The following is a 27,483-nucleotide window of genomic DNA, read 5'->3' as shown; positions in this document are numbered from 1 at the left end:
TTGTGATTTCTGTGTAGTGTAATAGCAATGATAGAAGAACACGAAATGCTCTCTTATTTTTCTTAGGTCAGGTTGGATTGGTTGATGCAGAAAGGTACCATGTAACTTTTATAATGTTATAATTTTTATTTTTTTATTTTTTTTTTTTTTTTAGTTTTCCTAGTGAATAATGTGTAGTCTACCATGTTTCATTTCTAGTTAGTGTTACCTTGCCAGTTTGTGTTATTTAATTTACAGCTTGCATGTATTACTGTTATGAGCAAGCTTCCAGAGTAGCATACTAGCAAAAATTGGATGTAATATATTCATCTGCTTTCTTCACACTACATTACTCATTTATCCTCCTCACTTATGGCATCTGTCCATGGGGCTCAACCACTCCAAACTACAGTGCCTCAAATCTATCATTGCCCAGCAAAAATAGGTTATTGAACAATAATACATTTTCAGTTTGTATGTCTGTTTTCAGACATAAGCCTCTTTCTCCAAATCACTTCGCATGCCAACATACACGCTCCGTACATTCTCTAGACCTCATTTTAAAAAAGCCTGTACAGTACTTGAATACTATCCAGACTTGGAACTACTGTATTTCTAGATGCATGTAATAGATCTAGTGAACATAAAAAGGTACAGTATCTCTGAAATTCCTCGAATCTTGGCTTGATCTGTGTGAACATGCCATATAAATAGTGACCTAAAATATAGAATTCTTTCATAATACAATAAAGAATTTCACAGCATATATGCTGTTCAAATGATAAAGCAACACTTATAGTTGCCTCATCTTATTCTTATCTTCATTACTTAATTTTCAGTATTAAATCATACTTGATCCCAACAAAATAATGCAACATAACCTTATGCTACCAACCAATCTATTACTATTTAAACTAATAAATCTGGTATGATCACCAGTATGATTTCATCACCACCTGTCTATTGTACTTTTATTAATTTTATTATCATTACCAAAATTTGAACCTGTGTACCTGCCAACATGATGCTATGTCCATAATTTATCCTTTAACTTTAAGTAGCCTACTTTACCTTAACTAATTTTATATTCACAGCAAATACCTTAATCTGCTTTGGATTTTAAGACTTACACAAGATGCTAAGTGTTGGTGTCTTTTAGTTAAGTTCAGTTATTATGCAACCCATACCCATCCTGTGGTGGTAGTGGAAAGGGTTAAAGGTACATAATGGGCTCAGGGACTAAACCTTAAAATTCATTTAGCTAAGCAAGTTAGTCTCGATAAGCTAATTACAACATTTAATGTACAGTATATTATTATATCAACAATGGGTTAGTGCCTTTGCTAGAAAGTTCTTAACTTTGTACTTTATTCGTATTAAAGTTTTGCTATTCTCTGTTAGTGATTATATTGATGGTTTTCTCCAAAGTTGTTTGAAGAACTGTAGTAACCCTTTTGCAAATACAGTAATGCTAAGAATATTAATTGATGAAAGATAGAATGGTTTTGCTAGCTCAACTGTCTCTAGATTAAGAATAGGTTTAGTTTTATAATAAATTGCAATTAGTCATCTTTACATGTAATGTGTTTCAATATAATATCCTGTACTCTTTAAATTATTTGTCAGTTATTCATAGGCCTGGTCAAGGACCAGGCCGCAGGGACATTGAGCCCTGAAATCATTGCAAGGTAATTGCAAGGCATTGATGGAAATGCATCGTTTGCAGTTTTTATTTAGAAGATGAAGTATTTGCTTCATAATTTTTCAGGCCGAAGTCCCCACCAAACAGCCCTAACACTGAGATGACTACAGACCCCGAGGAGGCTATATTAAAAGGGGTCTATATTAATTACTACAATAAGGTACGTAATCAGACTTAATCGTTCATTTTTATTCTTGCCGCTGCTGCTAGAAATTAAAATGTAATTACTTGGGTTAGAGAGTTAGGAAACATGGACTATAGGAAATGTATTTTCTTCTTAATGTATAAAATTTAGTTTTAATTAATTTCCAGAGTTTAATATAATGCTGATTTACAGCAAGAGGAGAGCTGTAGTTAGGCTTATTGAGGATCCCTAGGCCAACCACTGACCTTCACCAGAATGCAACCTACAACAGTTGCCTAAATTCCGGTTTCCTATTTACTGCTAGATTTACTGGGACATTAGGTTAAAAGAAACATGCCTAACTGTTTGTCCTACCTGTGGATTAAACCCTAGCCTCTCGATTGAGGGTCAAGGACATGTACGGCTGTGCAACAGTACCATATTCTCACTGGTTTGTCATAAAAAGCAAACTGGTTCACAAATATATATAGACAAAAGAATACTCTTTCTCCTAATCTCTGGTAGACTAAACCCAACAATGGATTAACTTGTAAAAACATTGTTCGGCCACCGCAACACTTCCAACACTGGGACCTAGTCCACTGTTTTGTAATGATATAGGTTACAACATTTGGAGGGTTTAGTTACCAGTTATGGGTTGCTTGTATAAGTTTATCAACAACTGACAAATGTTGCATTGAAGTTTTGAAGGATTTGTTCTGTTTAAATTACAGTACAGAGTTCTTATTTTTTCACATTGCCTTGGTATGAAAATGTTTTAAATTTGATTGAGCAAATCTATTGGCAAGTTAGAAAGTTCCAAAAATTTGAATTGTCCAAATTGTGTTTGGGCAATTTTCATTTCCTGTATAGAATATGTACAATAATTACTTAAGAATCTTTAAGCCATTATGTGTTAGATTCTTATTTAAGTACAGTATCTTACTTGTTTAAGTAAATAGTATCTAAGGATACTATTAAAATAATTTCCATTATATTTGCTTATACTGTGTCTTTTTGTAGGAGGGAGACTTCATTAGGGTAGAAAAGAACACGGAAACAGACTGGATTTGGGACTGGAGCAGTCGACCTGACCAGACTCCACCAAAGTTAGTGTTTTAACCACTTGTACCTGTGCTATAAATATAAAGTCTTACAAGCTGTAGTCTTTTATTAATATTTTTTAATTGTATACTGTTTGTATGTAGTCACTAATTTATTATACTTTATATGCACCAAGTCAAGCTACATTTTGGGGAACACTGCAGCTGTCTACTGCAGTGTTCCCCAAAATATAATTTTCTTAAAGAATAGCTTAACAGTTCAACTTGTAAGGTGGATCCAAATTATTGATGAATGTTCATCTTAATTGTTACCACTGGTCTGATATGCAATGGTTAGATTTATGCACAAACATACTGTATTTATATAAATGCATACTCGGTTTTTTCAATATCAAAGTTTATACGAAGCTTAAAGTGTTCATATTATTTTGCTAAGTAGGCTGTAAATGCAGTATCCTAAACCATATTATCTTTTGTTTAATCTAATTTCTAGGGAGTGGCGGTTTAGTCATCCTCGTAAAGGCGTGAGCCGTGGTGCCAGTATCCGCCGTGTAATGGTGGGCAACTCTTCACTCTTCTCCCGGGATGTCCTTTACACCCTCCTTATCACCAATGTTTTATCTCTTCTTATTGGTACTGGCATTGGGTAAGTAGAAACATTCCACTGAAATCTGATGTAATTTTCAATTTTTTTTTAATAAAATTAAACTCTAGGTACTGTATATACATTACAGTATACAGTACTTGTATCTTCACTAAACTACATTTCTACAAACCTTGCAAAATACTAAAATGAAAATATATTATATGATTAATTTATCTTGACAAAAGACTACAGTATATACACACAGAAATCACAATAGCGTGATGTATCAAATGAACACATTCACTAGGGCCATGAAGAGGGTTTGAACCTACGCATGGTATGTTCCCAGATGCGCCTTAGTCAACTGTGCCACAACATGGTTAAAAGAATTGCAACCTGGAGTGCTACTGCTGCTTCTCCGAAGCACAGACTGGGGTTTCACACAATTCCCCCATGCACCTGGACTCTTGTCAACCAGGTGTTCTACCTCTATGCCCTTACTTCAGTACACACAAATCACAATAGCGTGATATATCAAATGAACAAATGTGTGTCTGGGATCATCCCGGGAGTAGGTTCGAACCCTCATCACGGCCCTTGTGTTCTTCATGAGACTATATATTCATTACATTGTTTAATGCCTTAATTTTATAACCTATTATTAATTAGACAGTATTTGTTCTTGGCAGGATTTTGATAATGAAATACAGTACTGGGTATTTAAAATAATTTATAAATTTATAAATTAAAATTGAATTGAAAATTAACAGCATGTGCACATTGGCTTAATATTAATCAGTATAGAGGGGGAAAAGGCTGGATGTTCTAAAAGTATTTACAGGTTCTTCTTATAAACAGAGAATACTTATGATCATTGCGTTAGCACCAAATTTATGGTTTGTTGGTTAAATCATATTTTACGTGAATTTACCCGAGGGCCACTATTTCTCTAGTGGCCTCGAGGAAGACAGGAAGCTGGTGGCTTGTCAGAGGTTTCCCCATTTATTCTGATTTTTGTTAAAGCTGGATTTTAACATTCAGCAGTGTTTTGCTATTTACAGCTTTGGGGGGGTAGGCAGTTCGATGGTTTTATTATCTTGTTGATAAAAAAAGCATCTCCTGTTTTTTGGACTATATTGTGGCTTGTTGAGTGCGAAACGGTTTCTCCTTCTTTGTGTTACATCTGAACTTTTGAAGTTGGCTGGATCAATATGCTCCAAATTGTTCAGAATTTTAAAAGGTTTGATGAGATCAGCCCTTGTGTGTCATAGGTGGTTTGTAGTGGTGTTAGCCTTGTGGCCCTCAACTTTTCCTGGTATGAGTCTGCTTTTGTCTGGAATGATTTTTGTTGCCCTGTGTTGAACGTTCTTGAAAGCAGCCGTGTCTTCCTGAAGATAATGTCCCTACCACTCTTCTTTTCCTTGAAGTCAAATGTTCCCTTTATTATTCCTAGAGTTTAGCTAGAATTTTTTACTGTAGCTCCCACTTATTGTGCCACATTCAGTGAATATTACAAATATACTGTGCATAACTACCGGTATATTCAGCATCTAACAATTTTATTTAAAAGGGACTATCAATTAAAATAACCTAAATTTTTACTTTCACATTCTAAGCTGATATTTGTTGCAAAGAAGTTCTGACAATATTCACAGATGATAATGTAACTTTATTATTCTTTTAACAGGATCTGGTTGTCGAAACGATCAGGCGTCGAAATTGTGACGTCTTTGCCTATCAACTGATTACTGGTGGTATCCACCAGTCACTCGTCTCACTGTGGCAACCATTGAAAATTGTTCAGTCTGTATTCACTAATACTTGGCATCTGTTTTGAAAGGCTTTGTTATTAAATATTTTTGTTAATGAAGTAACTCTTGTTTTCAGTTTATCTTTACCTATTATGTTATCAAGGCTTTAGGATTTGCTGAAGTTCTGTAAGACTGTCTCATCAGTCTTTTATTCAAATACCTGAACAATACCTTGGTTGAGAAAGAGCAACCCAACTTTGTTAGACGAGTATATTTGTAGGTTAGAAACTCGGTGTCAGGTAGTGCCAGGTAAATACATTAAATGCACATTATGAGGACTGATAACTCTTTAAATATTCAGTCAACTCTTGTAATAATGTGATAAGTATTTCCTTTCATATGACATGAATATATATATCCTGATAAAAGGTTTTGGAAAATTATAATTTCCAAAAAATTCCAATGAGTAGTTTGTTTCAAGAAAAAATAAAAGGAATAATTTTGTTGAGTTGAATATTATTCAACTTTACAAGGACATTTTCCTTCCTACTGTAGTACTTTAGTCTCTTTCAGTGTTAACTTTCCCCAGCTGTCCAAAATAGTTTGCATAAGCTTTTTTTTATACACAGTGTTGCTGTCTTCTCTAGTAAGATCACTATATGTAATGTGAGGAAACAACACCAGCAAAACCTGTACAAAATAGTTTGGGGAGGTTGGACAATTATCTAGTCACATGATGGCAGTACAGTAGAGAAGCTGCTCCAGTGGCTGCACAGATGAACTCAGCTTTGTCAAAATCTAATTTGTTGAGGCTTGTATTCTCTAGGCACTAAGGGTCAAGCTGTTTGTCATTGTTGGCACTTTATGAACTTTAAAGTACAGAACTATATTCACTTTTTGTTTTGTTCAACAAATTAAGCTTTTTGTACTTTTGTCTTTAAATGTTTGTATTTTTGCAAAGTTTTCATAAACTGTGTTTCACAGCTTTTAAGTTGCCTCATAAACCTGTTTAAAGGTTGACTAATCCTATTGGAAGTGCACAGTATGACAGGGTGTCTAGAATACATTCCTTTAGATATTCAAGATCTTGTATTTGAAACACTAGGTCATTGCTTCATTTAATTGCTAATTCCTCAGTCTAGAATAGTTATTCTTTAGATACGAATTAAATTTTTTTATCGTTATCGTGGTTCATCTGAGATCATGTGTGAGGCTAGAGGTAGATATCACACTCGTAACTTGATTATACTGTACATTCAGGCTGGCCGCTTAGCATAGCATGTTCCTGATGTGTTACCCTTAGAGCTTTATAAATCATTTGTAAAATTGCTCTATGGATGGCTACACTGTATCTGACACATTGGATGGTTGAATAAAACCACTACTATGATATATTAACAGTTAAAGAATTAAAACTTTTTGCTGTTTAATGTAAATTTTAAGGAAGATTTTTAACTTTGTAAAATGGTTGATGAATGATTTATGCATTTTAATATTAAACACTAGTATGTTAGCTATAAATTGTTGGTCTTCAGTGTGTGAGAATAGGTATATGAAACCAGGAACACTGGTACCTTGTGGCATCCAGCTCTTGGAAGCAGAAATATCTTGTATAGAGGTATTCTGTGACTATTTTTTGTTACAATATTTTATATGGTAATAGGAAGCTATAATAGCTTCCTTGCTAATTCTCACAACTCTTTAAATACTTATAGAAAATGTAAGAGCATTTAGGTAATTCCATGTGGTCATGGGCTGTGCAAGTGTGAGGACCTTCATGGTAGTGAGACTTTAGGACATGTCATATTTTTCAGTAAATGGCAAGTTACTTTGAAAAATAAAAAAATTCTTTTCGTCATTTTCATTAAGATAATTTATCAACTTGATCTTCAGCATTGGCAGACATTTTCTTGACCATTGAGCAAAGAATGTCCATAATTTTGATAAAACATACTTAATCAGATTTTGTGTAGAATTTCCCTGATTTAATGGCAAGAGTTATATGGGTCCTACTGTCAATCACTTTTTAGTAGTGTTGGTTTTTAAAATTCTCTGATATAAGCATTTACAAAAAAGTTTGAAAATAAAAATAAACCCTTGCATATATTTCCAGTATTTCTAGTGTTACTACTATCTTCATGTACGTACAAGCAAGTGTAACAGTTCTCGGGACCGTCTTCTCCTACACTGCAGAGTCCAAAGGCAGCACTTCCTGCTGGACTGTCTTGAATTTGTCTGCTGTCTGAATTTTTGCATTTTAAGTATAATGGAATGAATTATATATACAGTACATATAGGAGGAAAGCCTTATGGATAATTCACACGCAGAGTTGGACAAGACAACATCCAGCTTTCTAGTTTTGTAATGCTGTCAGGAAAAGGCCAAATATATAAAAAATAGTAATGTGATTATAGTATGAATGTCCTTAAAACAGGAAGAGGTATTTATTTTAGTACTTAAACTACAGTGTCACATTCTACATCTGGCTGTGATACAGTACTTTAATATGGGAACCCCTCTGAGAAAGTAGCTACTAAAACATTGAAGTCTTTGCAGGATGCTCAATTTTTCCCATAGTCCCTCATAGGCCCTTCATATTTACACACACAGCATGCATGAGTAAACAGTCAAAATATTTTACTCTATTCACCATCAAACATTTTAACTATCTCTTCTTGATTTCCTCAACATTTTATTTTTTCACTATTTACTTAAGTCATCAGTTCTGTATACCTATATATTGGTCATAATGAGAACAAGAAGCAGGTGGCTTAAACAGTTTGCCCATTGATGCTGAGGATTTTTTTCCACTGCATTTTAAATTTGGGCAGTATCTGTTGCATGGCTTGGGCATGCAAGAGATTTCCTGGGTTTATTAACCCTTAAGCTATAGTTATCGTCTACTGACAATCCCTAAGGGACTGCAGTTATCATAAAAGATGATTTAAACAATTATTGTCAGGGTTTTACATGTATGATACAAATATGGATATAATGTTGTTTACCTTGATCAATTAAAAAAAAAATCCTACCATTTTATGGTATGAATACAGATATTGCATATCCCCTTGCTGCTTTATTTACATCCACAGTGAGCAATTATATCTATTTTCATCATGCACGTCACACAACTCTGACAATAAGCATTTAAATAGTCATATGGCGATGACCACATTTCCCTAGTAACATTAATGAATGTTCATGAACGTTCATATCATAATATAAAACACTATGGGTGTTATTGGCTTTGCAAGAATACAAAAACACCACTGTTATGTATTCTCTCGAACCTCTCGCCACTGGAATGTACTCTCACAAACCCAATGTACCTTCTTGTATAAATAAATATGAAGAATGTTCATTCATGAATGTTACTAATTCATTCTGTAAAATGAATGTTACTAATTATGTTCTGTAGAATGTAAAAAATTCTATAATGGAAAAAAAACCTTGGGTGAAACAGCATCTCGGTTGTCCTTCGTACATTGTGGCTTGTTAAGCTTGAAACTGTTACTCCTTATGTGAATCAAATTAGACCTTTTGAAGAAGTGTTCTAGGTGAAACTAACTTGTTCAGTATTTTAATGGTTTCAATAATAGACCTTTTATGTTAAGTTCCCAGAGTTGTTAGTCTTGAGGCTCTTGGCCTTTCTTGGTTTGGAAAAGTTCAATGCAGAGTGACAAATCATTCCAGAACTTGGCATACTCTCATACCAAAAGGATTAGGGCTTTAAGAACTAGCAGCACAAAGTCAGACATGATGGGTATGATCTCCTTCAAACCTTTAATATACTGATCAAATTTGAAGATAATCCAGACCCGTTCTATAAAACTTATGATGTAACACTTCATGGCTTCAAATTCAACAAGCCCAATGTGGGACAAAATAGATGTTTATCACCCATAGATGATGACCTATCAGAATAAATAGGTCATGGAAGCTATACACCGAAGCTATAAATATAAAGACAATACAGTAGAGTACTTCAGTTTAAAATTAAGCTGAAAATATCCTCAGAAATAATGGTGTTCTTTGATGAGCCACCAACTTCCTGTCCACTAGAGCCTCTAGAGATGGTGGCTATCGGATAAATTCAGGAAAAGGTAAATAAGCGATATTGAGCAAGTTCAATCATGCTATGTACACACAATAAGTTAATTCAGATGAGAGGGAAGCTAATTTGGGTAATATGTGCTGTGTAAATATTTCCAAATTTTACTTCACATTAAAAACTTCATTATTAAAATTATCTTGGTGATGCAAATTCTAAACACAAGTTTTGTCTAGTTAAACAGTATACAATGGATAAACAATATATAGTATTTGATATCTACTTTAGCTAAACTCTGCAGATATGACCTATTGAAGCAACCCACATGAGCAACAACTGACAAACATTACACTGAGACTTGGTGATATTGTAGTACAGTAGTTAGAACACTAAATTGAGCTGTAAACCTGGAAGCGTTTGCTACACTTTTGCCATGTGCACGCATGCTATCCACTATCCATCACTTTCCCTCTTGTTTACAAGATTCATTTTGTACAGTGTTCCAAAATTTGTTTTTTCCCCTTATTGGAATCTGCAGTTTTCTACTGTCTCATTTTCTACAATTTTTCAAATACGATATATTCATATAACTTTTAAACACTTGGAGCTAATATCCCTATACGAATTTGAAACCACCATTCATTGAAAGTTGCACAACAAGTGTGTACTATAGTGAAAAAAAAATGCCAACCAAACCTTCAGAATAATCAAAACCTTTTGACTTTAAGGAAAATAAAGTGGTTATTCAGCTCTACAAGGCGCTGGTATGGCCCCCCATCTGGACTGCTGTATCCAAGTATGGAGACCTCACCTTCAAAAGGGCACATCATCTTTTGGAGAAAGTTCAACACTGACAAAAATCCTAGAACTAAGTCAACTCTCATACCAGGAACAATTGAGGGCCACAGGACTAATGCCACAAACCAGACATGACAGGGTTGATCTCTTTTGAGATGATTAAAATACTGAACAAATTTAATCTGACTTCCAGGACGTGCATGCCTTGCTTAATAACTGTCCTTTGCGGTCATTTGTCCCTTAATACACTTTGATGGTGCTACATAGCCTTCCCGGTTTGGTGCCTTCTTTTGATACATAATTGATAATTACTTACTTGTCCCTTGATAGAATCCTTGGTGAATCAGATACCTTTGATATCACTCGCCTTATGTGCTTTTGTTCTCGTATTGGCATCCTTAGTGATATTTAGTGCCTTTTGAATATCCTGCAACTTTGATTGTGCTATATAGTATCCATGGCTTGGCGCTTCTTTTGATAATTACTAAAAATAAAAAAAATAAAATAAAATAAAATAAAATGTTTATTTAGGTAAGGTACATACATACAATAAATTTTTACAAAGAATGGTTGACTTATAGGTAGAGCTAGTACATACAATGCCTAAAGCCACTATTACGCAAAGCGTTTCGGGCATGACAAGCTTAATACTAATTGAGCATAATGAGTAGAATGAGAACAAGAAATGAAAACATAGATGAAAAAGCAGCACAAATACAATTATGTCGACAAACAGCGCTCTTTAAAAAAAAAACATACATTGGTTGACAATAGAAGGGTAAGGTAGGTTACTTATTCTCAGTTCCCTTTTTCTTGTCATTTGGATTTTCCTTTAAGTAGCCCATGGGCAATAATATATCAAGAGCTGCAGCAAAATTGATTTAACCTAGGATAAAGTGAAATTTACACTAGTCATTCCATTATCTTTATTTATTTATTTATACCCCTGTACAAGAAGGTACATTGGGTTTGTGAGAGTGCATACCAGTGGCGAGAGGTTTGAGAGTATATAAGTGGTATTTTTACATTCTTGCAAAGCCAATAACACGCATAGCGTTTTGTATTATTTGAGAAGAGCCACATCGAGTAGTTTGCAGAGTTGACGAGAAAATGTATCCGGCTTATCAAGAAGGAAACAGTGTATGAGAGGACAGGTTCCATTACTGTGTGGGGTCCTATCCCTGTGAACAACAGTGATAACGTAATTGTACCAGGAAGGAGACAGATTTATTTATTTATTTATTTATATACAAGAAGGTACATTGGGGGTTAACAGAGAACATAGAAATTTGAATTTACATTCTTGTAAAGCCACTAAAACGCATAGCGTTTCGGGCAAAACGATGAACGTTTTGATGACGCTGAAACAATGAAGTTTCGGGCATTGTTGAACAAAGAGGCACAAAGGAATACGCATGGAAGTATGCTGTATGCCATTTAACGGTGGAGGAATAAATCCTAATGGAGACTAAAATAAGAGCCTGTCATGTAAGTGGTGAGGGATCACAGTGCGACCCTTGCCCTGTGACGTTACTAATTCTGATTGCTACCCATCCATTCATTCTTTCATCAGAGACCGTTGGTCTGAGGTTCCAGGTAACAAACTGCAATCTTAAAGGTAACCTATCCCACTTGACCTTCATCCAACTACAGTAATAGATGGTGGGAAATGGCTTTGGCTAGGCTTCATATTGGTCATACACGCTTAACTCATGGGCACTTATTGGAATGGCACCCTGCTCCATATTGTCCCACCTACAGTCATGCACCTCCCTGTAGAATGTCCCAATTTTCAGAACGATCATGTCTTACCTTCCTGATGTCCCTTAGGGACACTTGTCCCTCAGTAAAATCCTTGATGAATCCGATACCTTTAATATCGCTCGCCTTATGCACTTTTGTTCTCATATTGTTATCTTTGGTGACATCAGCGGCTTTTGAATATCTTGCGACACTGATGGTGTTATAGTCTCTTCCCGGCTTGGTGCCTTTTTGATAATTACTTTTCCTGTGAGCTCGCCTACTTCGAAGGCTGGAGAGAGGGAGGAAGAAATGAGACCTGGGTGGCAGGGGTTCTAAATAAATAAAATAAATATATATGTGTGTATGTATATATATATATAAATAAATAAATAAATAAAATAAATAAATATGTTTATTCAGGTAAGGTACATACATACAAGTGATGTTACATTAATGGATTGATATATAGATAGAGCTAGTACATACAATGCCTAAAGCCACTATTACGCAATGCGTTTCGGGCAAGAAAAACATTAATATCTAGAACTTAATACTAATTGAGCATAAAGAATAAAAAGTGTTGAAAACAAATACAAATAAAGATAAAAAAAGGGGGAACATGACTGAAAAAGCAGCACAAATACAATAGGTTGACAAACAGTGTTGATTAAAAAAAAAAAAAAGTAATAAAAATAAAATAAAATAACAGACATGGGTTGACAATAAAAGAGTGAGGTGGGTTACAGGGAATTTATTAGGTAGTGTTTAGTTTTTATCTTAAACTGGTTGAGAGAGGTACAGTCTTTAACATGGTTGGGAAGGTCATTCCACATTCTGGGTCCCTTGATTTGTAGAGCATTTCTAGTTTGATTAAGACGTACTCTAGGAATATCAAAACTGTATTTATTCCTGGTGTGGTGCTCATGGGTTCTGTTACAACCTTCAATGAAGCTTTTGAGGTCAGGATTGGCATTACAGTTCAGCGTTTTATATATGTATAATACACATGAGAGAATGTGCAGTGACTTAATATCTAACATATTCAGAGATTTGAGTAAGGGTACCGAGTGCTGTCTGGGGCCAGAGTTGGATATTGTCCTAATAGCAGCTTTGTGTTGGGTAATGAGAGGACGTAAATGATTTTGGGTAGTAGAACCCCAAGCACAAATACCATAGTTGAGGTATGGATAGATGAGGGAGTAATAGAGAGTAACCAGGGCAGGGCGGGGTACATAATATCTGATCTTAGAAAGAATGCCAACAGTTTTTGAAACTTTTTTTGATATATTTAGAATGTGACCCTGGAAATTCAGCTTGTGGTCGATGAGAACGCCAAGGAATTTGCCATCTAATTTGTTACAAATTTGGGTATTGTTTATTTTGAGATTTATCTGATTAGAGGATTTATTGCCAAACAGAATATAAAACGTTTTGTCAATGTTAAGGGTGAGTTTGTTGGCAGTTAGCCAAAGATGGACTTTCTCTAGCTCAGTATTTACTGTGGCATTTAGAGCAAGGGGGTCAGGACTGGAGTAAATGAAGGTTGTGTCGTCAGCAAATAGAATTGGTTTGAGGTGTTGGGAGGCATTTGGAAGGTCATTAATGTAGATGAGAAAGAGGAGAGGGCCAAGTATGCTGCCCTGAGGAACACCAATGTTGATGGGTAGGGTGGGAGAAATTGTATTATTCACAGAAACATACTGGAGCCTGTCAGTAAGATAAGATTTGAGGTATTGCAGGGAGTGTCCTCTGACTCCATAATGATGTAATTTAAGAAGAAGGTTTTGATGGTTGACAGTGTCAAAAGCCTTACGCAGGTCCACAAATAACCCAACAGGAAACTCCTTTTTATCAAGAGCTGCGTGAATTAAGTTAATCATACTAATAAGTGCATCGTTAGTGCTTTTTTTGGGTCTGAAGCCATATTGACAAGAGCTAAGTATATTGTGTTTGGCTAGAAAAGAGTAAAGCTGCTTGTAGATTAGCTTTTCGAATATTTTTGACAAGTTAGGCAGGATTGATATAGGTCTGTAGTTGTTAACATCAGTGAGATCACCACATTTGTGGACAGGGGTTACCCTTGCTTTTTTTAGAATGTCAGGAAAGGTTTGGAGTTCAAGTGACTTGTTGAAGAGCAATGCAATAGCAGGGGCTAGAGATCTGGAGGCTTTTTTGTAAATTAAAGTTGGTATCTCCTCGAGGGCACTAGACTTGGTTTTAAGGGAAAGGATTATTTCAATGACATCAGTGGAACTAGTAGGCTTTAGGTACAGAGACTGTGGATAGTTACCTGTAAGATAGTCCTTAACATCAGTACAGGAAGATGGAATATCATTTGCAAGGGATGAACCAATGGAAGAGAAGAACCTATTGAACTCAATAGCAGAATCAGAGGCTGAAAGCTGACCAACGTTATTGGAAAGGAGTGTTGGTTTGTTATTTAAAATCTTCTTTGATCCCAATATTTGTGAAATTGTGCTCCAAGTTTTTTTAATGTTGCTCTTTATTTGGGTAAATTTATCTTCATAGTATTTAGTTTTGGCTCGTCTAATTATTTTAGATAGCAATAACTATCAATATAGCAATAGCAGATAGCAGATAGCAATATATATATATATATATCTTTTCAGACACTCAACCCACCAGGGGACTCGAACACTGGCCAACAAGGTGGCAGTTGCATGCTGTAGGCACTTGTTGGCCAGTGTTCGAGTCCCCTGGTGGGTTGAGTGTCTGAAAAGTTATAAACTTCAGCTACTGGAATAGGGTAGTCTGTGCATATATATATATATATATATATATATATATATATATATATATATATATATATATATATATATATATATATATATATATATATATATATATATATATATATAATAGTACTAGCCTTACTCAAGATGAATCAGGTGGCGGCGTCCGGCAGTGTGCCACTGATGGACCGAGTGATGCTGAGGGTGCCAGATTAACGCCCACTCCTCCCCTTAGTTACACAGCCAACGGCAGTACCTCTCTTATATCCGATTGGTTTTTATCTAAAAAGACAAGTGATAAGATAAGATCTGTTGACGTGTATGCCATATCGTGTCCTGATGGTCTCTGGACAATTTACCTTGTAGCCTAGTTAGAGATGCGACATCACAGATCATTGGCTGACTATTTTTCGACTAAAAATAACCATATAGTAAACCCCATATTTCGTGTTTACTAGACAGTTTCTCTTGACACACACTCGTCGCTGCTATAATTTTGCAAGTTTTGAACCAAAGGCGTCTTGGGCTGAGAGAACCAGTGAGAGAAATCATCCCAGCGAGGAGTGCAACACAAACCACTGCTCCCACCACCATGGACCAGCTCACTGTCGCGGTCTTGGGTAAGACTCTCTCTTACTTCTTTATTTTTTGTTATACTTTACTTCATTTATTATGCACCCCATACCCATCCTGTGGGCGATAGTGAAAAGGTTGGAGCGCTCCCCTCCTCTACAATGTCATGTATTTAAACTAACTAAACAAACAAAGCTGTTAAAGAGAAGCAAAGAGTTAGTTTAGTTGAGTTTATTTATTATGCACCCCATACCCATCTTGTGGGTGGTGGTGGAAAGGGTTACAGAGGCACATAATGGACTCAGGGACTGAACCCCACAATTCATTTAGCTAAGCAAGTTACAATCTTGATGAGCTAGTTACAAAATTCAATAAAAGTCGTCACATCAACAATGGCTTCGAGATCGACCTCAAGTACAGGTTCTAAATTAAGCAACTGACATATGAGGAGAGCTAGTGTCACAATTGATATGTTTGTCCTGCACACCGCCCCCCATCCAGTGGGCAGCGGTGGATAGGTTACAATCACTCAGTTACTACCTACAGTTAGCAAACTGGGGATATTTGGCTAAGATTTCTGGTAGTAGATCATTTTGAATAAAATATTTAGATTCTGGAATATTTGTTATAAAATTGTCTCTGTATTCACGTATCTTTTCGCACTCCATCACATAGTGACGGAGGGTGTGTGAATAATTTTGTTGACACAGTTTGCTGCCGAAGAAATATAAGAAAATTCACTTTCGCAAACAGCGGTTGGAACAAGTTAGGTGAGAGGGTGGTGGAGGCCAAAACCGGCAGTAATTTCAGAGCCTTATATGACGCAATACTGGGAAGACGGGACACCACGAGCGTAGCTCTCATCCTGTAACTACACTTACATAAGCAGACATGCGAGCTGGGAGTGCTGTGATGTAGCCCTAAGGGTCCGGATTAGATTTCCGATCAAGACAAACAATCATTAAGCAATCAATAAGTGTTTTACAGTTCTTCAATTATTGGTTTTAAAGGCACAGTAAAAAGAATAATATTTTAATATAAGAATATTATAGAATAATATTTTTAAAAGCTTCATAGAAGGTTGTAACAGAACCCATGAGCACCACACCAGAAATAAATACAGTTTTGATATTCCTAGAGTACGACTAAATCAAACCAGAAATGCTCTACAAATCAAGGGGCCCAGAATGTGGAATGACCTTCCCAACCATGTTAAAGACTGTACCTCTCTCAACCAGTTTAAGTTAAAAACGAAGCTATACCTAATAAATTCCATGGAACCCACCTTACCCCCCTGTTGTCAACCCATGTATATTTTTTGTTTTTTTGTTTTTCAAATCAACGCTGTTTGAATGTAATTTTCTGTAATAATTTGTAATTGTATTTGTGCTGCTTTTTCAACAATGTTCCCCCCTCTTTTACCTCTATTTTTTATATGTACTCATCACATCTTTTCTTTTTACCCATTAGTTTTAAGCTGTAGTCATTAATGTTTTTCCTGCCCGAAACGCTTTGCGTAATAGTGGCTTTAGGCATTGTATGTACTAGCTCTATCTATAAAGCCAACAAACTTTGTAAATCTCTTTATGTATGTACCTTACCTAAATAAAGATTATTATTATTATTATTATTATTAATTTTAATGCAAATTTATTATGAGATTTGAAGAGTTAAAATCATATTACTTACATAAATATATCTTATAATTTGTAAAATGACAAATGTGTGGTGGGTTTTGTGTTCATCACTCTTGTCCTCTCCTGCCACTGCCAGGGGGCAGCGGATTCTTGGGGCAACACGTTGTCTCGGAGCTGCTGACGGAGGCACAGAAGATGGGTGAAGGCGAGGGTCAGGAGACGAAGGCCACCCGGCCATTGTGCATTAAGGAGATTCGGGTCCTGGACGTGAAGCCATACACACCCTGTGTCGGTAAGTGGTGAAGCGTAAAAAAATAAGGGAGAACAGAAGTGTTCTGAGGATGTTCATTGTAACCGTCACCTTGAGATGATGGTGATGGGGAGGACCCGTGACTGGTACTGACGGAGGCTGCACTGAACACACAGGGACTTGGGTGTAGTGGGTCATAGTAAATTAATAGATGTACAGCACAGCAATCTGACACTTGTTTAATGTGTGTGTATAATATTTCATTGTTCGAAGATCACGCTAAGGGACATTAACGTGGTGTGAAATACATTGGTGAGTTCTGTTAACAATTATATATAGCGGCCTCTCCTCTTGAGCAGTCAGCGTCAACGGACACAAGAGAGAAATATGTAGTAAGCAAAGAAAAATAGGTTGGGAGTCAAGTACATCAGACAACAGACGGTTAGAGAGGCGGGGTCCAAGAGCTAACAGCTCGATCCTGTATGTACACATAATAAATATGATCTGCACGAATGTGAAGCACAACCTGTCCTCAGTGAGGAAATGCGCTCACGGGAATGTCAGTTACTAATGCTTTTTTCATTTTTGTTTAATTCACTAATTCAGTTTGCTAATTATGTTTTATACTCCATGAACGTCTCGGTCAGTGTAGGTGTTGTTATTAACAAGTTCTGCCAAACGCAGACATTGGAGTCGCTGGTCTCAAGAAGAAACTTGTGAACATTGAAGACATTGTAAATTTAAGGTACGATGTAATTTATTCTCATTACTTAAATCTATAAAAATAAAATTATCCTGTGGCCTAACTACAGTAAATTTGTAATGAGGCCTCGGAATGTTTAACACAAAAATGATAGCACTACCGGGCGGTGAATGTCCAGCCGTTACTTACAAGTTTAGGGGGCCTTTCGTTGCTTAGATATATGATAACGAACTGTTTAGGGCTAAGATTATTAATTGTTAACATAGCTTCTTGTGGAAAAAATATATCTGGGCATAATATCCGCTGCATTCTTCACTCATGTGAAATAACGGAACATTCTTGTTGATTTTGTTTAATGTTCCGGCACTGCTGTATAACAACAATGGTACGATAATACAGATAAAATTTTATCTTCAATGTGCTTGTGTTTTTTTTTTTTGTCTTTGAAAGATATACAATCACCCGTCTTGAAGATGCTGGTGCCAACATGACAATGAATCATACAAGGGTTCAAGGTTATGTTGGCAAAGTGTAGCTTTGCCGTCCTCTAGCTGGCTACAGTTGGTTTGTCCTTGCAACATTTCCTGCCCAGAATTTCCTGGTGATGAAAAATATTGTAACATAATTGAAGGGAAGCAAATAATCACTTTGACGCCAGTTTATAGGTAATAAACGCGAGTTTAACTTCCTCCCACAGCGTCGCCGTCAGACACAAGAGTCAAGGTAGTGTTCAAGGAATGTGACGTGCGGGAACTGTCGCAGCTGAAGGAGGCGCTGGCCGGGGCCGCCGCTGTCATCAACTGTGCGGCAGTCCTCCCAAACTTCACTCGAGAGGACCTAGGCTGCGACAACTATATGAGACAGGTCAATGTTGACGGTGAGTCAAGTATACCATTTGGTTTATTGAAATTTATATGTTATAATCCTCCCTTGAAGATTTTCCCGGACGTAGGAATATATTGTACATATTTTGACATATGTGATGTATTTTTGTATTACCCTATGCACGTTTAGATGAAAAAAAGTAGGCCAATAAGACGAAAGCAGCATATGGATCGAGGTGTTGTTTTGTAGTGTAAAAACTGTTGTTGGGCTCAGTGACTAGGTAGTAGGTACTACCAAGGCCACACGGCAGTAGTCTTGTAGCAGAGGCTCTGCGGTGTCCTCTCCTACCCCAAGAGTGGTGAGGACTGAGTCAGCCTGCGTTGAAGCCAAACAGCGGATGCCTGTTAGCGAGAAGGTCAAACGGTACTGCAGAGCAAGGTTAAAATATTAAAGAATGTAGTAGTACATCGACGTTATCTGCTTGGTACGCTTCTCAGCATTTTTGGTTGCCTTATCATATTTATCTTCATCTTATCTCCCTTGCTTATTTTAGATTTTTTTTTACTAAGTACTTACTCTCCCAAATTCTACTATTGATGGCACCAAGTGGGAGATCCACCACTCTGCACCACGTGACCCTCAGTGGTACCAGCAGGAGGGCCCTCAGCTCCACGTGCTCTCTACTGGCCTGCTTGATTGATTGATTGATAAAGATTAAGCCACCCAACAGGTGGCACGGGCATGAATAGCCCGTAAGTGGTGGCCCTTTTGAGCCATTACCAGTATCAAGAGCTGACACTGGAGATCTGTGGAGGTGCGACTGCACCCTGCGTGACGGGAGATGTCTCCCGTGTCCTGCTTGCTCTTAAGGAGATTTTTATACTCGATGACTTAGCGATTCCAGGAAATTACTCAAATTCCTGGAATACTAAAGCTCAATACCTCCCCTAATCTTAAAGTATTTAGAATTAGTAGTTAGTAATTATCAAAAAAGGCAACAAGCCGGGAAGACTATGTAGCGAGTTTATAATGATTATTTTGGTAAGAGGATTTAAATCTTTGGCCCCCCCCCCAAACCACAAGATGACCTAACTAACCCCTGGTGGTTCGATTAACTGACTTTGGGTGTTAGCAGCATTAATGGGATGTCACAATTGGGCTTAACAAGCAAAGGAGACTATTAGCGCCATTTGCTGACAGGATAGGCATCATGGCATTAACAATAGGCTGGCCTCCCCTCGCAGCATATTATTCAGCCATAACGTTAAATCACACTGATGAGTGATTCAAAATGTTTTCCGTTTAGGTGATTGTATTCGTACAGTATTAAACTGTAGTCTCTTAGTACAGTTGATATTTTGGGGTTGCACAAGCCTAAAGTAAGTGTGTATATATATATATATATATATATATATATATATATATATATATATATATATATATATATATATATATATATATATATATATATATATATATATATATGTCTCATCAACGGGAATTATGTTATTAATTATTATATATAAATGCCCTTCTCGTTTTATCATATTTTATCATTTATATACTATTTTTTGTATGTGTTCGGTATCATTATTATACCTGATATTACAATCACTCAATCTGCCCCACCTGTGGCGCAGGTGTGAAGAACGTGGTGGAGGCGTGCTGTGAAGCGGGTGTGGGGGTCCTCGTCCACACCAGCACCATCGTCGTGGTCAAGACGGCTGGCAATAGGCTACTGGAGCACACAGAGACCCTCACGCCCCGGGGCCCAGAGAAGGACCTCCTGCTGGGTGACTACGCTCTCATGAGGCTGCGCGCTGAGCACATTGTCCTTGGTGCTCATCTCACGCCTCTCAGCACAGGTACAGTTAAATGGTCGTCACCTTAGTGTAGCAGACCAAACGTAGATTGAAATTGAAATAAGTTTATTGAGGTAAAATACACACAAAGGGATGAGGTAGCTCAAGCTATTCTCACCCCGTTCAGTACATCGTGTTAATACATACGTAGACACACATCACAACCAATAAACATATTACCGAACATTCTGAGAGATAAACATATACATTTCCTAGGCAAACGTAGATTAGTGTCGCATTTATTTGGTTAACGTTTATTAACTAGACCTATTTTACAAGGAATGGAAACTAATTCTCCTACTACTGCAAGATGGCTGGGCTTTGACTTTACTCCTTAATCACCCAATTGATTGTCTTCCCCCCTTTTGCCACGTCGGTGGATGTTTCCTCCTACTTAACCGAATGGGACCAGCTCTCAATTCTTTAAAATAAGATTTCTGTCCGAAACGCTATGCGTGTTAGTGGCTTTACAAGAATGTAAAAATACCAATCTTATGTAATCTCACAATCCCATTGTACCTTCTTATGAATACAAATAATAATAATAATAATAATAATAATAATAATAATAATAATAATAATAATAATAATTATTATTATTATTATAATATTTCCTTGGTGACTAAAGACTGCACCGTATACTGCCCTCGCTGCAAGCGTGATGGTCATGGCCACATATCTTGCACACTGCCGCATTCAAAGATATGTTTGGTCCACCTACGTGAACCTAATATTTTGAATTTATAGTGACTGACAAGAATCGTTTGTTGATCTTTAGCTCCACATTCGCCAGCTTCAGTCCGTTAGCACAGAAGTTGTCTTACACCTCAGACAGTCTTGCACACACGTTGGCGGGGTCTAGTCTCAAGAACAAGCAGGCTAACCGCTTTTTTTCCTTGCTTTGCGTTGATGAAGTTCTAATAATTATCCCCAAAAATCCCTTCTGAATGCTAGAGTGGTTACTCTCAACTACGGCGCCTGAGCTTCTTCACGAACGCTATATACCCTCACGCTGCTCCTCAGGCGCTCTCGAGCTCACATCACCTTCTGAGTTGTTGTTGTTATAGATTCAGCTACTCGGAACAAGTTCCAAGTAGCACGGGCTATGGTGATCCCGTAACTTACCTGGAACAGGAGCGGGGCAAGTAGCACGCGCTATGGTGAGCCTGTAGTGGACTTACCTGGCACAGGAGCGGTGCTGTGAGAGTCCAAGCTTCTGAGACTGAATCTGGCGCCTCACTCTGCTTCTAGGAGTGTCCCTCTCGGCCCCTTCCCCACCGCCTTTGCACGTCCACGTCCCTTTATCCTTACCCCTCCAAGTTTATTTATTATTAACATCTTTATTGACAAAATTAATTACAATTTTGCCTAATCTGAGGATTTCGATTAAGTCTTATTAAAGACTTATATTCACTGTCACGCAGGACAGAGGGTCACACATAAGACAATAGGTCTCAACTGTAGGCGGAAGTACATATATATCATGGTTACAATCAATGTTTTAATGTTTGGATATGTGAAAACAACTTTCTATTGTGCACTGCCACACAAGGGCAGGGATGGGTTCATAAGTGATGCAGCTTAGAAGTAATATAAATAAAAATTGTTCTTCATTCTTTAAAATGGACAAGCAAATTTTGGATAAATTGTTAGGCAAGTGAAGTCCTGCCCCGTCTCTCCGCACACCCATTGTCGGTGAAAACCCCACCAGCCCTCATCTGCACTTATGTTTGGTTGCCCTACATTGTGCTTGAGGCTGTTGCCTCTTGTGTATCACGGTGGGCCTTTTAAAGAAATGACGTGAATTCACATCTTCTAATTTATTAATTACTGTAAAGGTCTCGACGAAATCAGCCCTCTCGTATCTTGTTTTTTTTTTTTTTTGAGATATATACAAGAGTTGTTACATTCTTGTACAGCCACTAGTACGCGTAGCGTTTCGGGCAAGTCCTTAATCCTACGGTCCCTGGAATACGATCCCCTGCCGCGAAGAATCGTTTTTTCATCCAAGTACACATTTTACTGTTGCGTTAAACAGAGGCTACAGTTAAGGAATTGCGCCCAGTAAATCCTCCCCGGCCAGGATACGAACCCATGACATAGCGCTCGCGGAACGCCAGGCGAGTGTCTTACCGCTGAGGTGTCAGTCCTGAGGCCCTCAGAATTTCCTTATGAGAATTCACTTAGATGTAGGACTTTTTTCAGCTATGTCTGGAGGGCAGTCCAGACATAGCCTAGACCGATATAGTAGATATAGATTTAGTAGAGACCTCTACTTTAGCCAGGTTGTGAGAGTTGATTCCCTCATACCCCTTCGAACTGTTGCTAGTAATTTTATTTTGGACGCCAAGTCATCTGAATAACTGATATATCTAAGCTGTCTGTAGGAAGCTATGCTTTCACGTAGGTGAACTTCGATAGGAACAATGGGAGAACCACAGATATGAGTATGGTAGGCTACAACATTTTCCACGTCTCTTCCAAGAAAAGCATTTTTAATTCGTGTAATGGCTGCTAGGCTTTACACGAGGTGATTGCTGTGTAGTATATGTGATTTTCTCTCTCTCAGGAGCGAAATTGCAGACAGTGGTATTACGACCGCCAATTACCTACGGCGAGGGGGACACCAGTTTTGTGCCGCTGGTGTTGGGAATGGCCAGAGCGGGCGGCAACAGGCTTCCATCAGTGGGTAACCCAGAGGCCTTTCTCCAAGCAGCTTATGTTGGTAATTATTCTGAGTAATATTAACATGTACTTATTGTGAGTTGGTTCTGGCACATGTGAGATCACTTTCTGATTTAAATGAAGTAGAATTAAAATTCTTACATGTAGATACAGCGAATACATTTTATGACAAGTGCTGATTACCGTAATTAAAGAACATTAAAGTTTAGAGGCGCTAGAATTGACATCTAAATGTCAGAAATAAATTTTTTACAGTAAATAGACACCACCTTTGAAGCTAGTTATATATACCTCTACCACGTGCTGCTCTGCAGGGTCAAGCTAATATGGAAGACGAGGGCAGGGATGACGAGATTGAGGGGGAGAGAGATAGAATATCCCGGGCACCGCCGGATACCCCTCCTATAGTAACCTACTGTATAAAAAATTTGAAGACACCCATTTACCGGGGCAAGATGAGAGGTGCCGTCAAATAATTTACACTTATTCAGGACTACGACTTCAGTGCTTATCCTAAACAAAAATATACCTTGTTTCCAGGTAACGTGGCGGTAGCTCACGTGAATGCCCTTGGGCACCTGATCTCTGGTAGAAGTGACGGCATGGAGGGATGTGGTGGGATGCCAGTGTATGTGACAGACGACACACCCCCTCACAACCTGTCGGGCCTGGCCGAGCCTTTCCTGCACCACTTGAGTCTTCAACCTTCGAAGAACCATTCATACTGGATCATTTCTCTCATGATGCTGATCGCCAGCATCTGGGCCATGTTCTGGTCTCTGTTGGGCTTCAAGAAAGAGAGAAACCTGTCATCTCTGCCGCCACTAACACTGCACCGCCTGGCTGCCACCATCACTGTGGTGAGTCGCATGCGCGCCGAGCTGTACCTCGGGTACACTCCACGGTACACCTGGGACCAGGCTCAGCACCGATCAAACTCTTACTACACTAAATATCTTGTTTAGTTCTCAGCCACAGGTAGAGCTACAGCTTATTATGTACTGACTCGCTTCACCAGGGAGAAAGTTTTATATATAAATAATATATATTTTATATATAAAATATATATACATATATAATATATACATTTTATATATAAAATGGTCCCAAGTTCAAATATTGATTTGGAGGCAGTATATTAGTTTCGTAATATAGTGTAAGCCAGATTCCAGAGTATAAACATGTCCCCACTCATTTACCTGTAGAAAACCAATGGCCTGCTCCATGATACGGGGTATACTCATCTCAAATTACTTGTTACCATCCTGTAATATATGTCGAAAATATATATATATTGTCGATTGCTACTGTGTTTCAATGCCCATCTGCTTGGTTATTCTAAAGAATTTTGACAACTTATTAAAGAGTTGCAGACAAGCTGCAACACAATAAATACTAACTATATGACTCTCACTTGCAAATCCGGCAAAACTGCCTCAGAACATTGTCATTATCACTCTAAAGGGTGAACCACCCTTCAGAGTGTTTCCACTCTGGTTCCACTTTCCACAGTGGTTCCACGAACCACTGTGTTTCGCCATAAGTAGCGAAAACTATGCAACAAAGTGTGAAAGTTATACAATGACAAGAGAGGAGCGTACAACACTCACAGCACCGCCCCTGTACCAGGTAAGTCCACTATGGGCTCACCATAGACCGTGCTACTTGGAACTTGTTCCGAGTAGCTGAATCTATAACAACAGGAGCGTAGGGCGTGTTTCCCCACAGTAAGCCAGGAGGAGCACTGGTAAAGGTGAGAGCCGCGGGGATGTTTGATCACGACTCTGTCAAGTACATTTTTTAAGGTGCATTTATTCGTGTAGGACAACATAAGTCTTATCATTGTGAGTTTCATTCTTTTGTGGCTCAAAAATCTGTTCTGTGGCCTATACTTCTTAATGGACATATCAAAGTCCAATCTTATTTCAGTATTTCCATACACCAAGAGCACCGTATCTCTGCCTTCGTCTTCACAATTCCTTTCCTTGAATCCATCACAACTCTCACTTTTCCCTTCACTGTCTCCACTTATCATATAGTCCCCGCCACTCCTCTTCTCACTTCCGATTGATTGATTGATGAAGATTAAGCCACCCAAAAGGTGGCACGGGCATGAATAGCCCGTAAGTGGTGGCCCTTTTGAGCCATTACCAGTATCAAGAGCTGATACTGGAGATCTGTGGAGGTGCGCCTGCACCCTGCGTGACGGGAGATGTCTCCCCCGCTATTCCGATTGTTCTCACTTCCAGCATTTATCGTCTTATTTATCGTCTCACTGCTGCCTCCCGTTTCCCAAACACCGTGACGATGATACTGACGTAGGTAGATTTTCATAAGGCAGTATTTAACTTGCATTATATACGAGATGCCTCTTTGTTTTGATAATAGTTGTCAACCCGTCCTCGGGCTGCGAGTTTGAAGTGTTCGGCCAGGTGTTGTTACTTAGGTTTGATCAGCAAGAGAAGGAACCCTTCTTAACATACTAAGCGATTCTGAAGACTTTTCTCTGTCCCTAATTAACATAAGAATTAAAGAAACTGAACTTGACAACTGTCTTGCCATGTATAGAGGCTCTTAATTAGACGTTCACATGACATTTGATACACCTCTATTACTTCTTCGCTCTCTCTCACTATCATCGTATATTTATTATATGCCCTTGGCACAGAATTAAGCCAAACCTCAGTTCATAGCTAAAATTTCTTGGCATTTATGGATGTGTAACAAATCTTAATTCACTGTGAGCTGACGAAATGTATTAATATAGGGACGGTAAATTTGTGCGATTGATTTTATAGTCTACTGTGCTTCCCGTACTCATCCTGTAAGCGGTAGCACAAACAGGATTACAGAGGACACATACTTTTTTTCAGACTTCAGCGAGTATTTTACGGTCACTTAAATATTGTCAGGTTCAAGTTCAAGTAAGTTTATTGAGATAATAAAATACTGTATATCTCAAAAAGGCCTTTTTTTTCTTTCCCAACGTCTCTGTTTCTTTGTGTGTGTGTGTGTGTGTGTGTGTGTGTGTGTGTGTGTGTGTGTGTGTGTGTGTGTGTGTGTGTGTGTGTGTGTGTGTGTGTGTGTGTGTGTGTGTACTCACCTAATTGTGCTTGCGGGGGTTGAGCTTTGGCTCTTTGGTCCCGCCTCTCAACTGTCAATCAACTGGTATACAGATTCCTGAGCCTACTGGGCTGTATCATATCTACATTTGAAACTGTGTATGGAGTCAGTCTCCACCACATAACTGCCTAATGCATTCTATTACATCTATCAAGGAAAAGTTTCAGATCAAGATTAGCATTTAGGAACAAGGTTTTGTACATGTAGATAGCACATGAGAATGTGTGGAGTGAGTGTATGTTTAGCATGTTAAGGGACTTAAACAGATGGGCTGTTTGTTGTCAGAAGACAGTTTGTTATGGGTCTAATAACTGATGTTTGCTGAGAGATGATAGGGTTGAGGTAATTTGCAGTGGTTGAACCCTATGCACAGATACCGTATGAGGGATAGATTAGTACGTAGTATAATGAGAGGAGAGCAGAGTGGGGAACATAATATCTGATTTTAGAAAGTCTACCGACCGTTTTTGAGACTTTTTTGGCTATGTGTTGTATATGGGTGCTGAAGGTCAGTCCCTTGTCTATGTATAGGCCATATAAAACTCGCCCTTGTCTATGTATAGGCCATATAAAACTCGCCCTTGTCTATGTATAGGCCATATAAAACTCGCCCCTAATTAAACGCTATATAGATATGCAGATTAATGGCTTTGCAAGCATGTAATTTAATTCTAACATTGCTATATGATCTACAGTTGAAATGAAAAGAAATTTAGGATTGGCCTAGTTACAGAGGAAGTAGTTAAAAGGTACTCATCAGTGCTTACCAGTATCATAAGTTTTAGTTAGTTTAGTTCATTTATTATGCACCCCATACTCATCTTGTGGGCTGTAGTGGACAGGGTTACAGAGGCACATAATGGGCTCAGGGACTGAACCCCACAATTCATTTAGCTAAGCAAGTTACAATCTTGATGAGCTAGTTACAAAATTCAGTATAAGTCGTCACATCAACAAGGGGTTCGAGATCGACCACAAGTACAGTTTCTAAATTAAGCAACTGACATATGTGGAGAGCTAGTGTCACAATTGATATGTTTGTCCTGCACACCGCCCCCCCCATCCAGGGGCAGCTGTGGATAGGTTACAGTTAGCAAACTGGGGATATTTAGCTAAGATTTCTGGTAACATATAATTCTGAATGAAATATTTACACATTGGTTATATAATTATCTCTGAATTCACGTATCTTTTCGCACTCCATCACATAGTGACGGTGTGCGAATAATTTTATTGACACTTGTCAATGTGTAAGTGTCACAACACAAGAAAC

General features: G+C 38.0%; 2 protein-coding genes across 2 annotated transcripts in view; both read left to right on the top strand.

The window, feature by feature from the left end:
* BNIP3 (BCL2 interacting protein 3) overlaps positions 1-7,615 on the top strand; it is an 80,982-nt gene extending 73,367 nt beyond the window's left edge. Inside the window, exons 4-7 of the mRNA XM_045753208.2 lie at positions 1,748-1,841; positions 2,829-2,914; positions 3,363-3,515; positions 5,143-7,615. Coding sequence (XP_045609164.2) covers positions 1,748-1,841; positions 2,829-2,914; positions 3,363-3,515; positions 5,143-5,200 — 391 coding nt within the window. The 3' untranslated portion in view covers positions 5,201-7,615. The remainder of the gene's footprint in view (positions 1-1,747; positions 1,842-2,828; positions 2,915-3,362; positions 3,516-5,142) is intronic.
* Positions 7,616-14,763: 7,148 nt separating this feature from the next.
* LOC123764960 (3 beta-hydroxysteroid dehydrogenase/Delta 5-->4-isomerase) lies at positions 14,764-24,391 on the top strand. The gene is made up of 6 exons (XM_045753207.2): positions 14,764-15,172; positions 16,899-17,054; positions 18,413-18,592; positions 20,181-20,405; positions 22,972-23,127; positions 23,628-24,391. The coding sequence occupies exons 1-6, from the start codon at positions 15,145-15,147 to the stop codon at positions 24,050-24,052; spliced, it is 1,170 nt and encodes a 389-aa protein (XP_045609163.2). The 5' UTR covers positions 14,764-15,144; the 3' UTR covers positions 24,053-24,391.
* The last annotated feature ends 3,092 nt before the right edge of the window (positions 24,392-27,483 follow it).

The sequence above is a fragment of the Procambarus clarkii genome, chromosome 29 (genome assembly GCF_040958095.1).
Source record: "Procambarus clarkii isolate CNS0578487 chromosome 29, FALCON_Pclarkii_2.0, whole genome shotgun sequence".
Classification (NCBI taxonomy): domain Eukaryota; kingdom Metazoa; phylum Arthropoda; class Malacostraca; order Decapoda; family Cambaridae; genus Procambarus; species Procambarus clarkii.
This window is presented reverse-complemented; position numbering and strand designations above follow the sequence as displayed.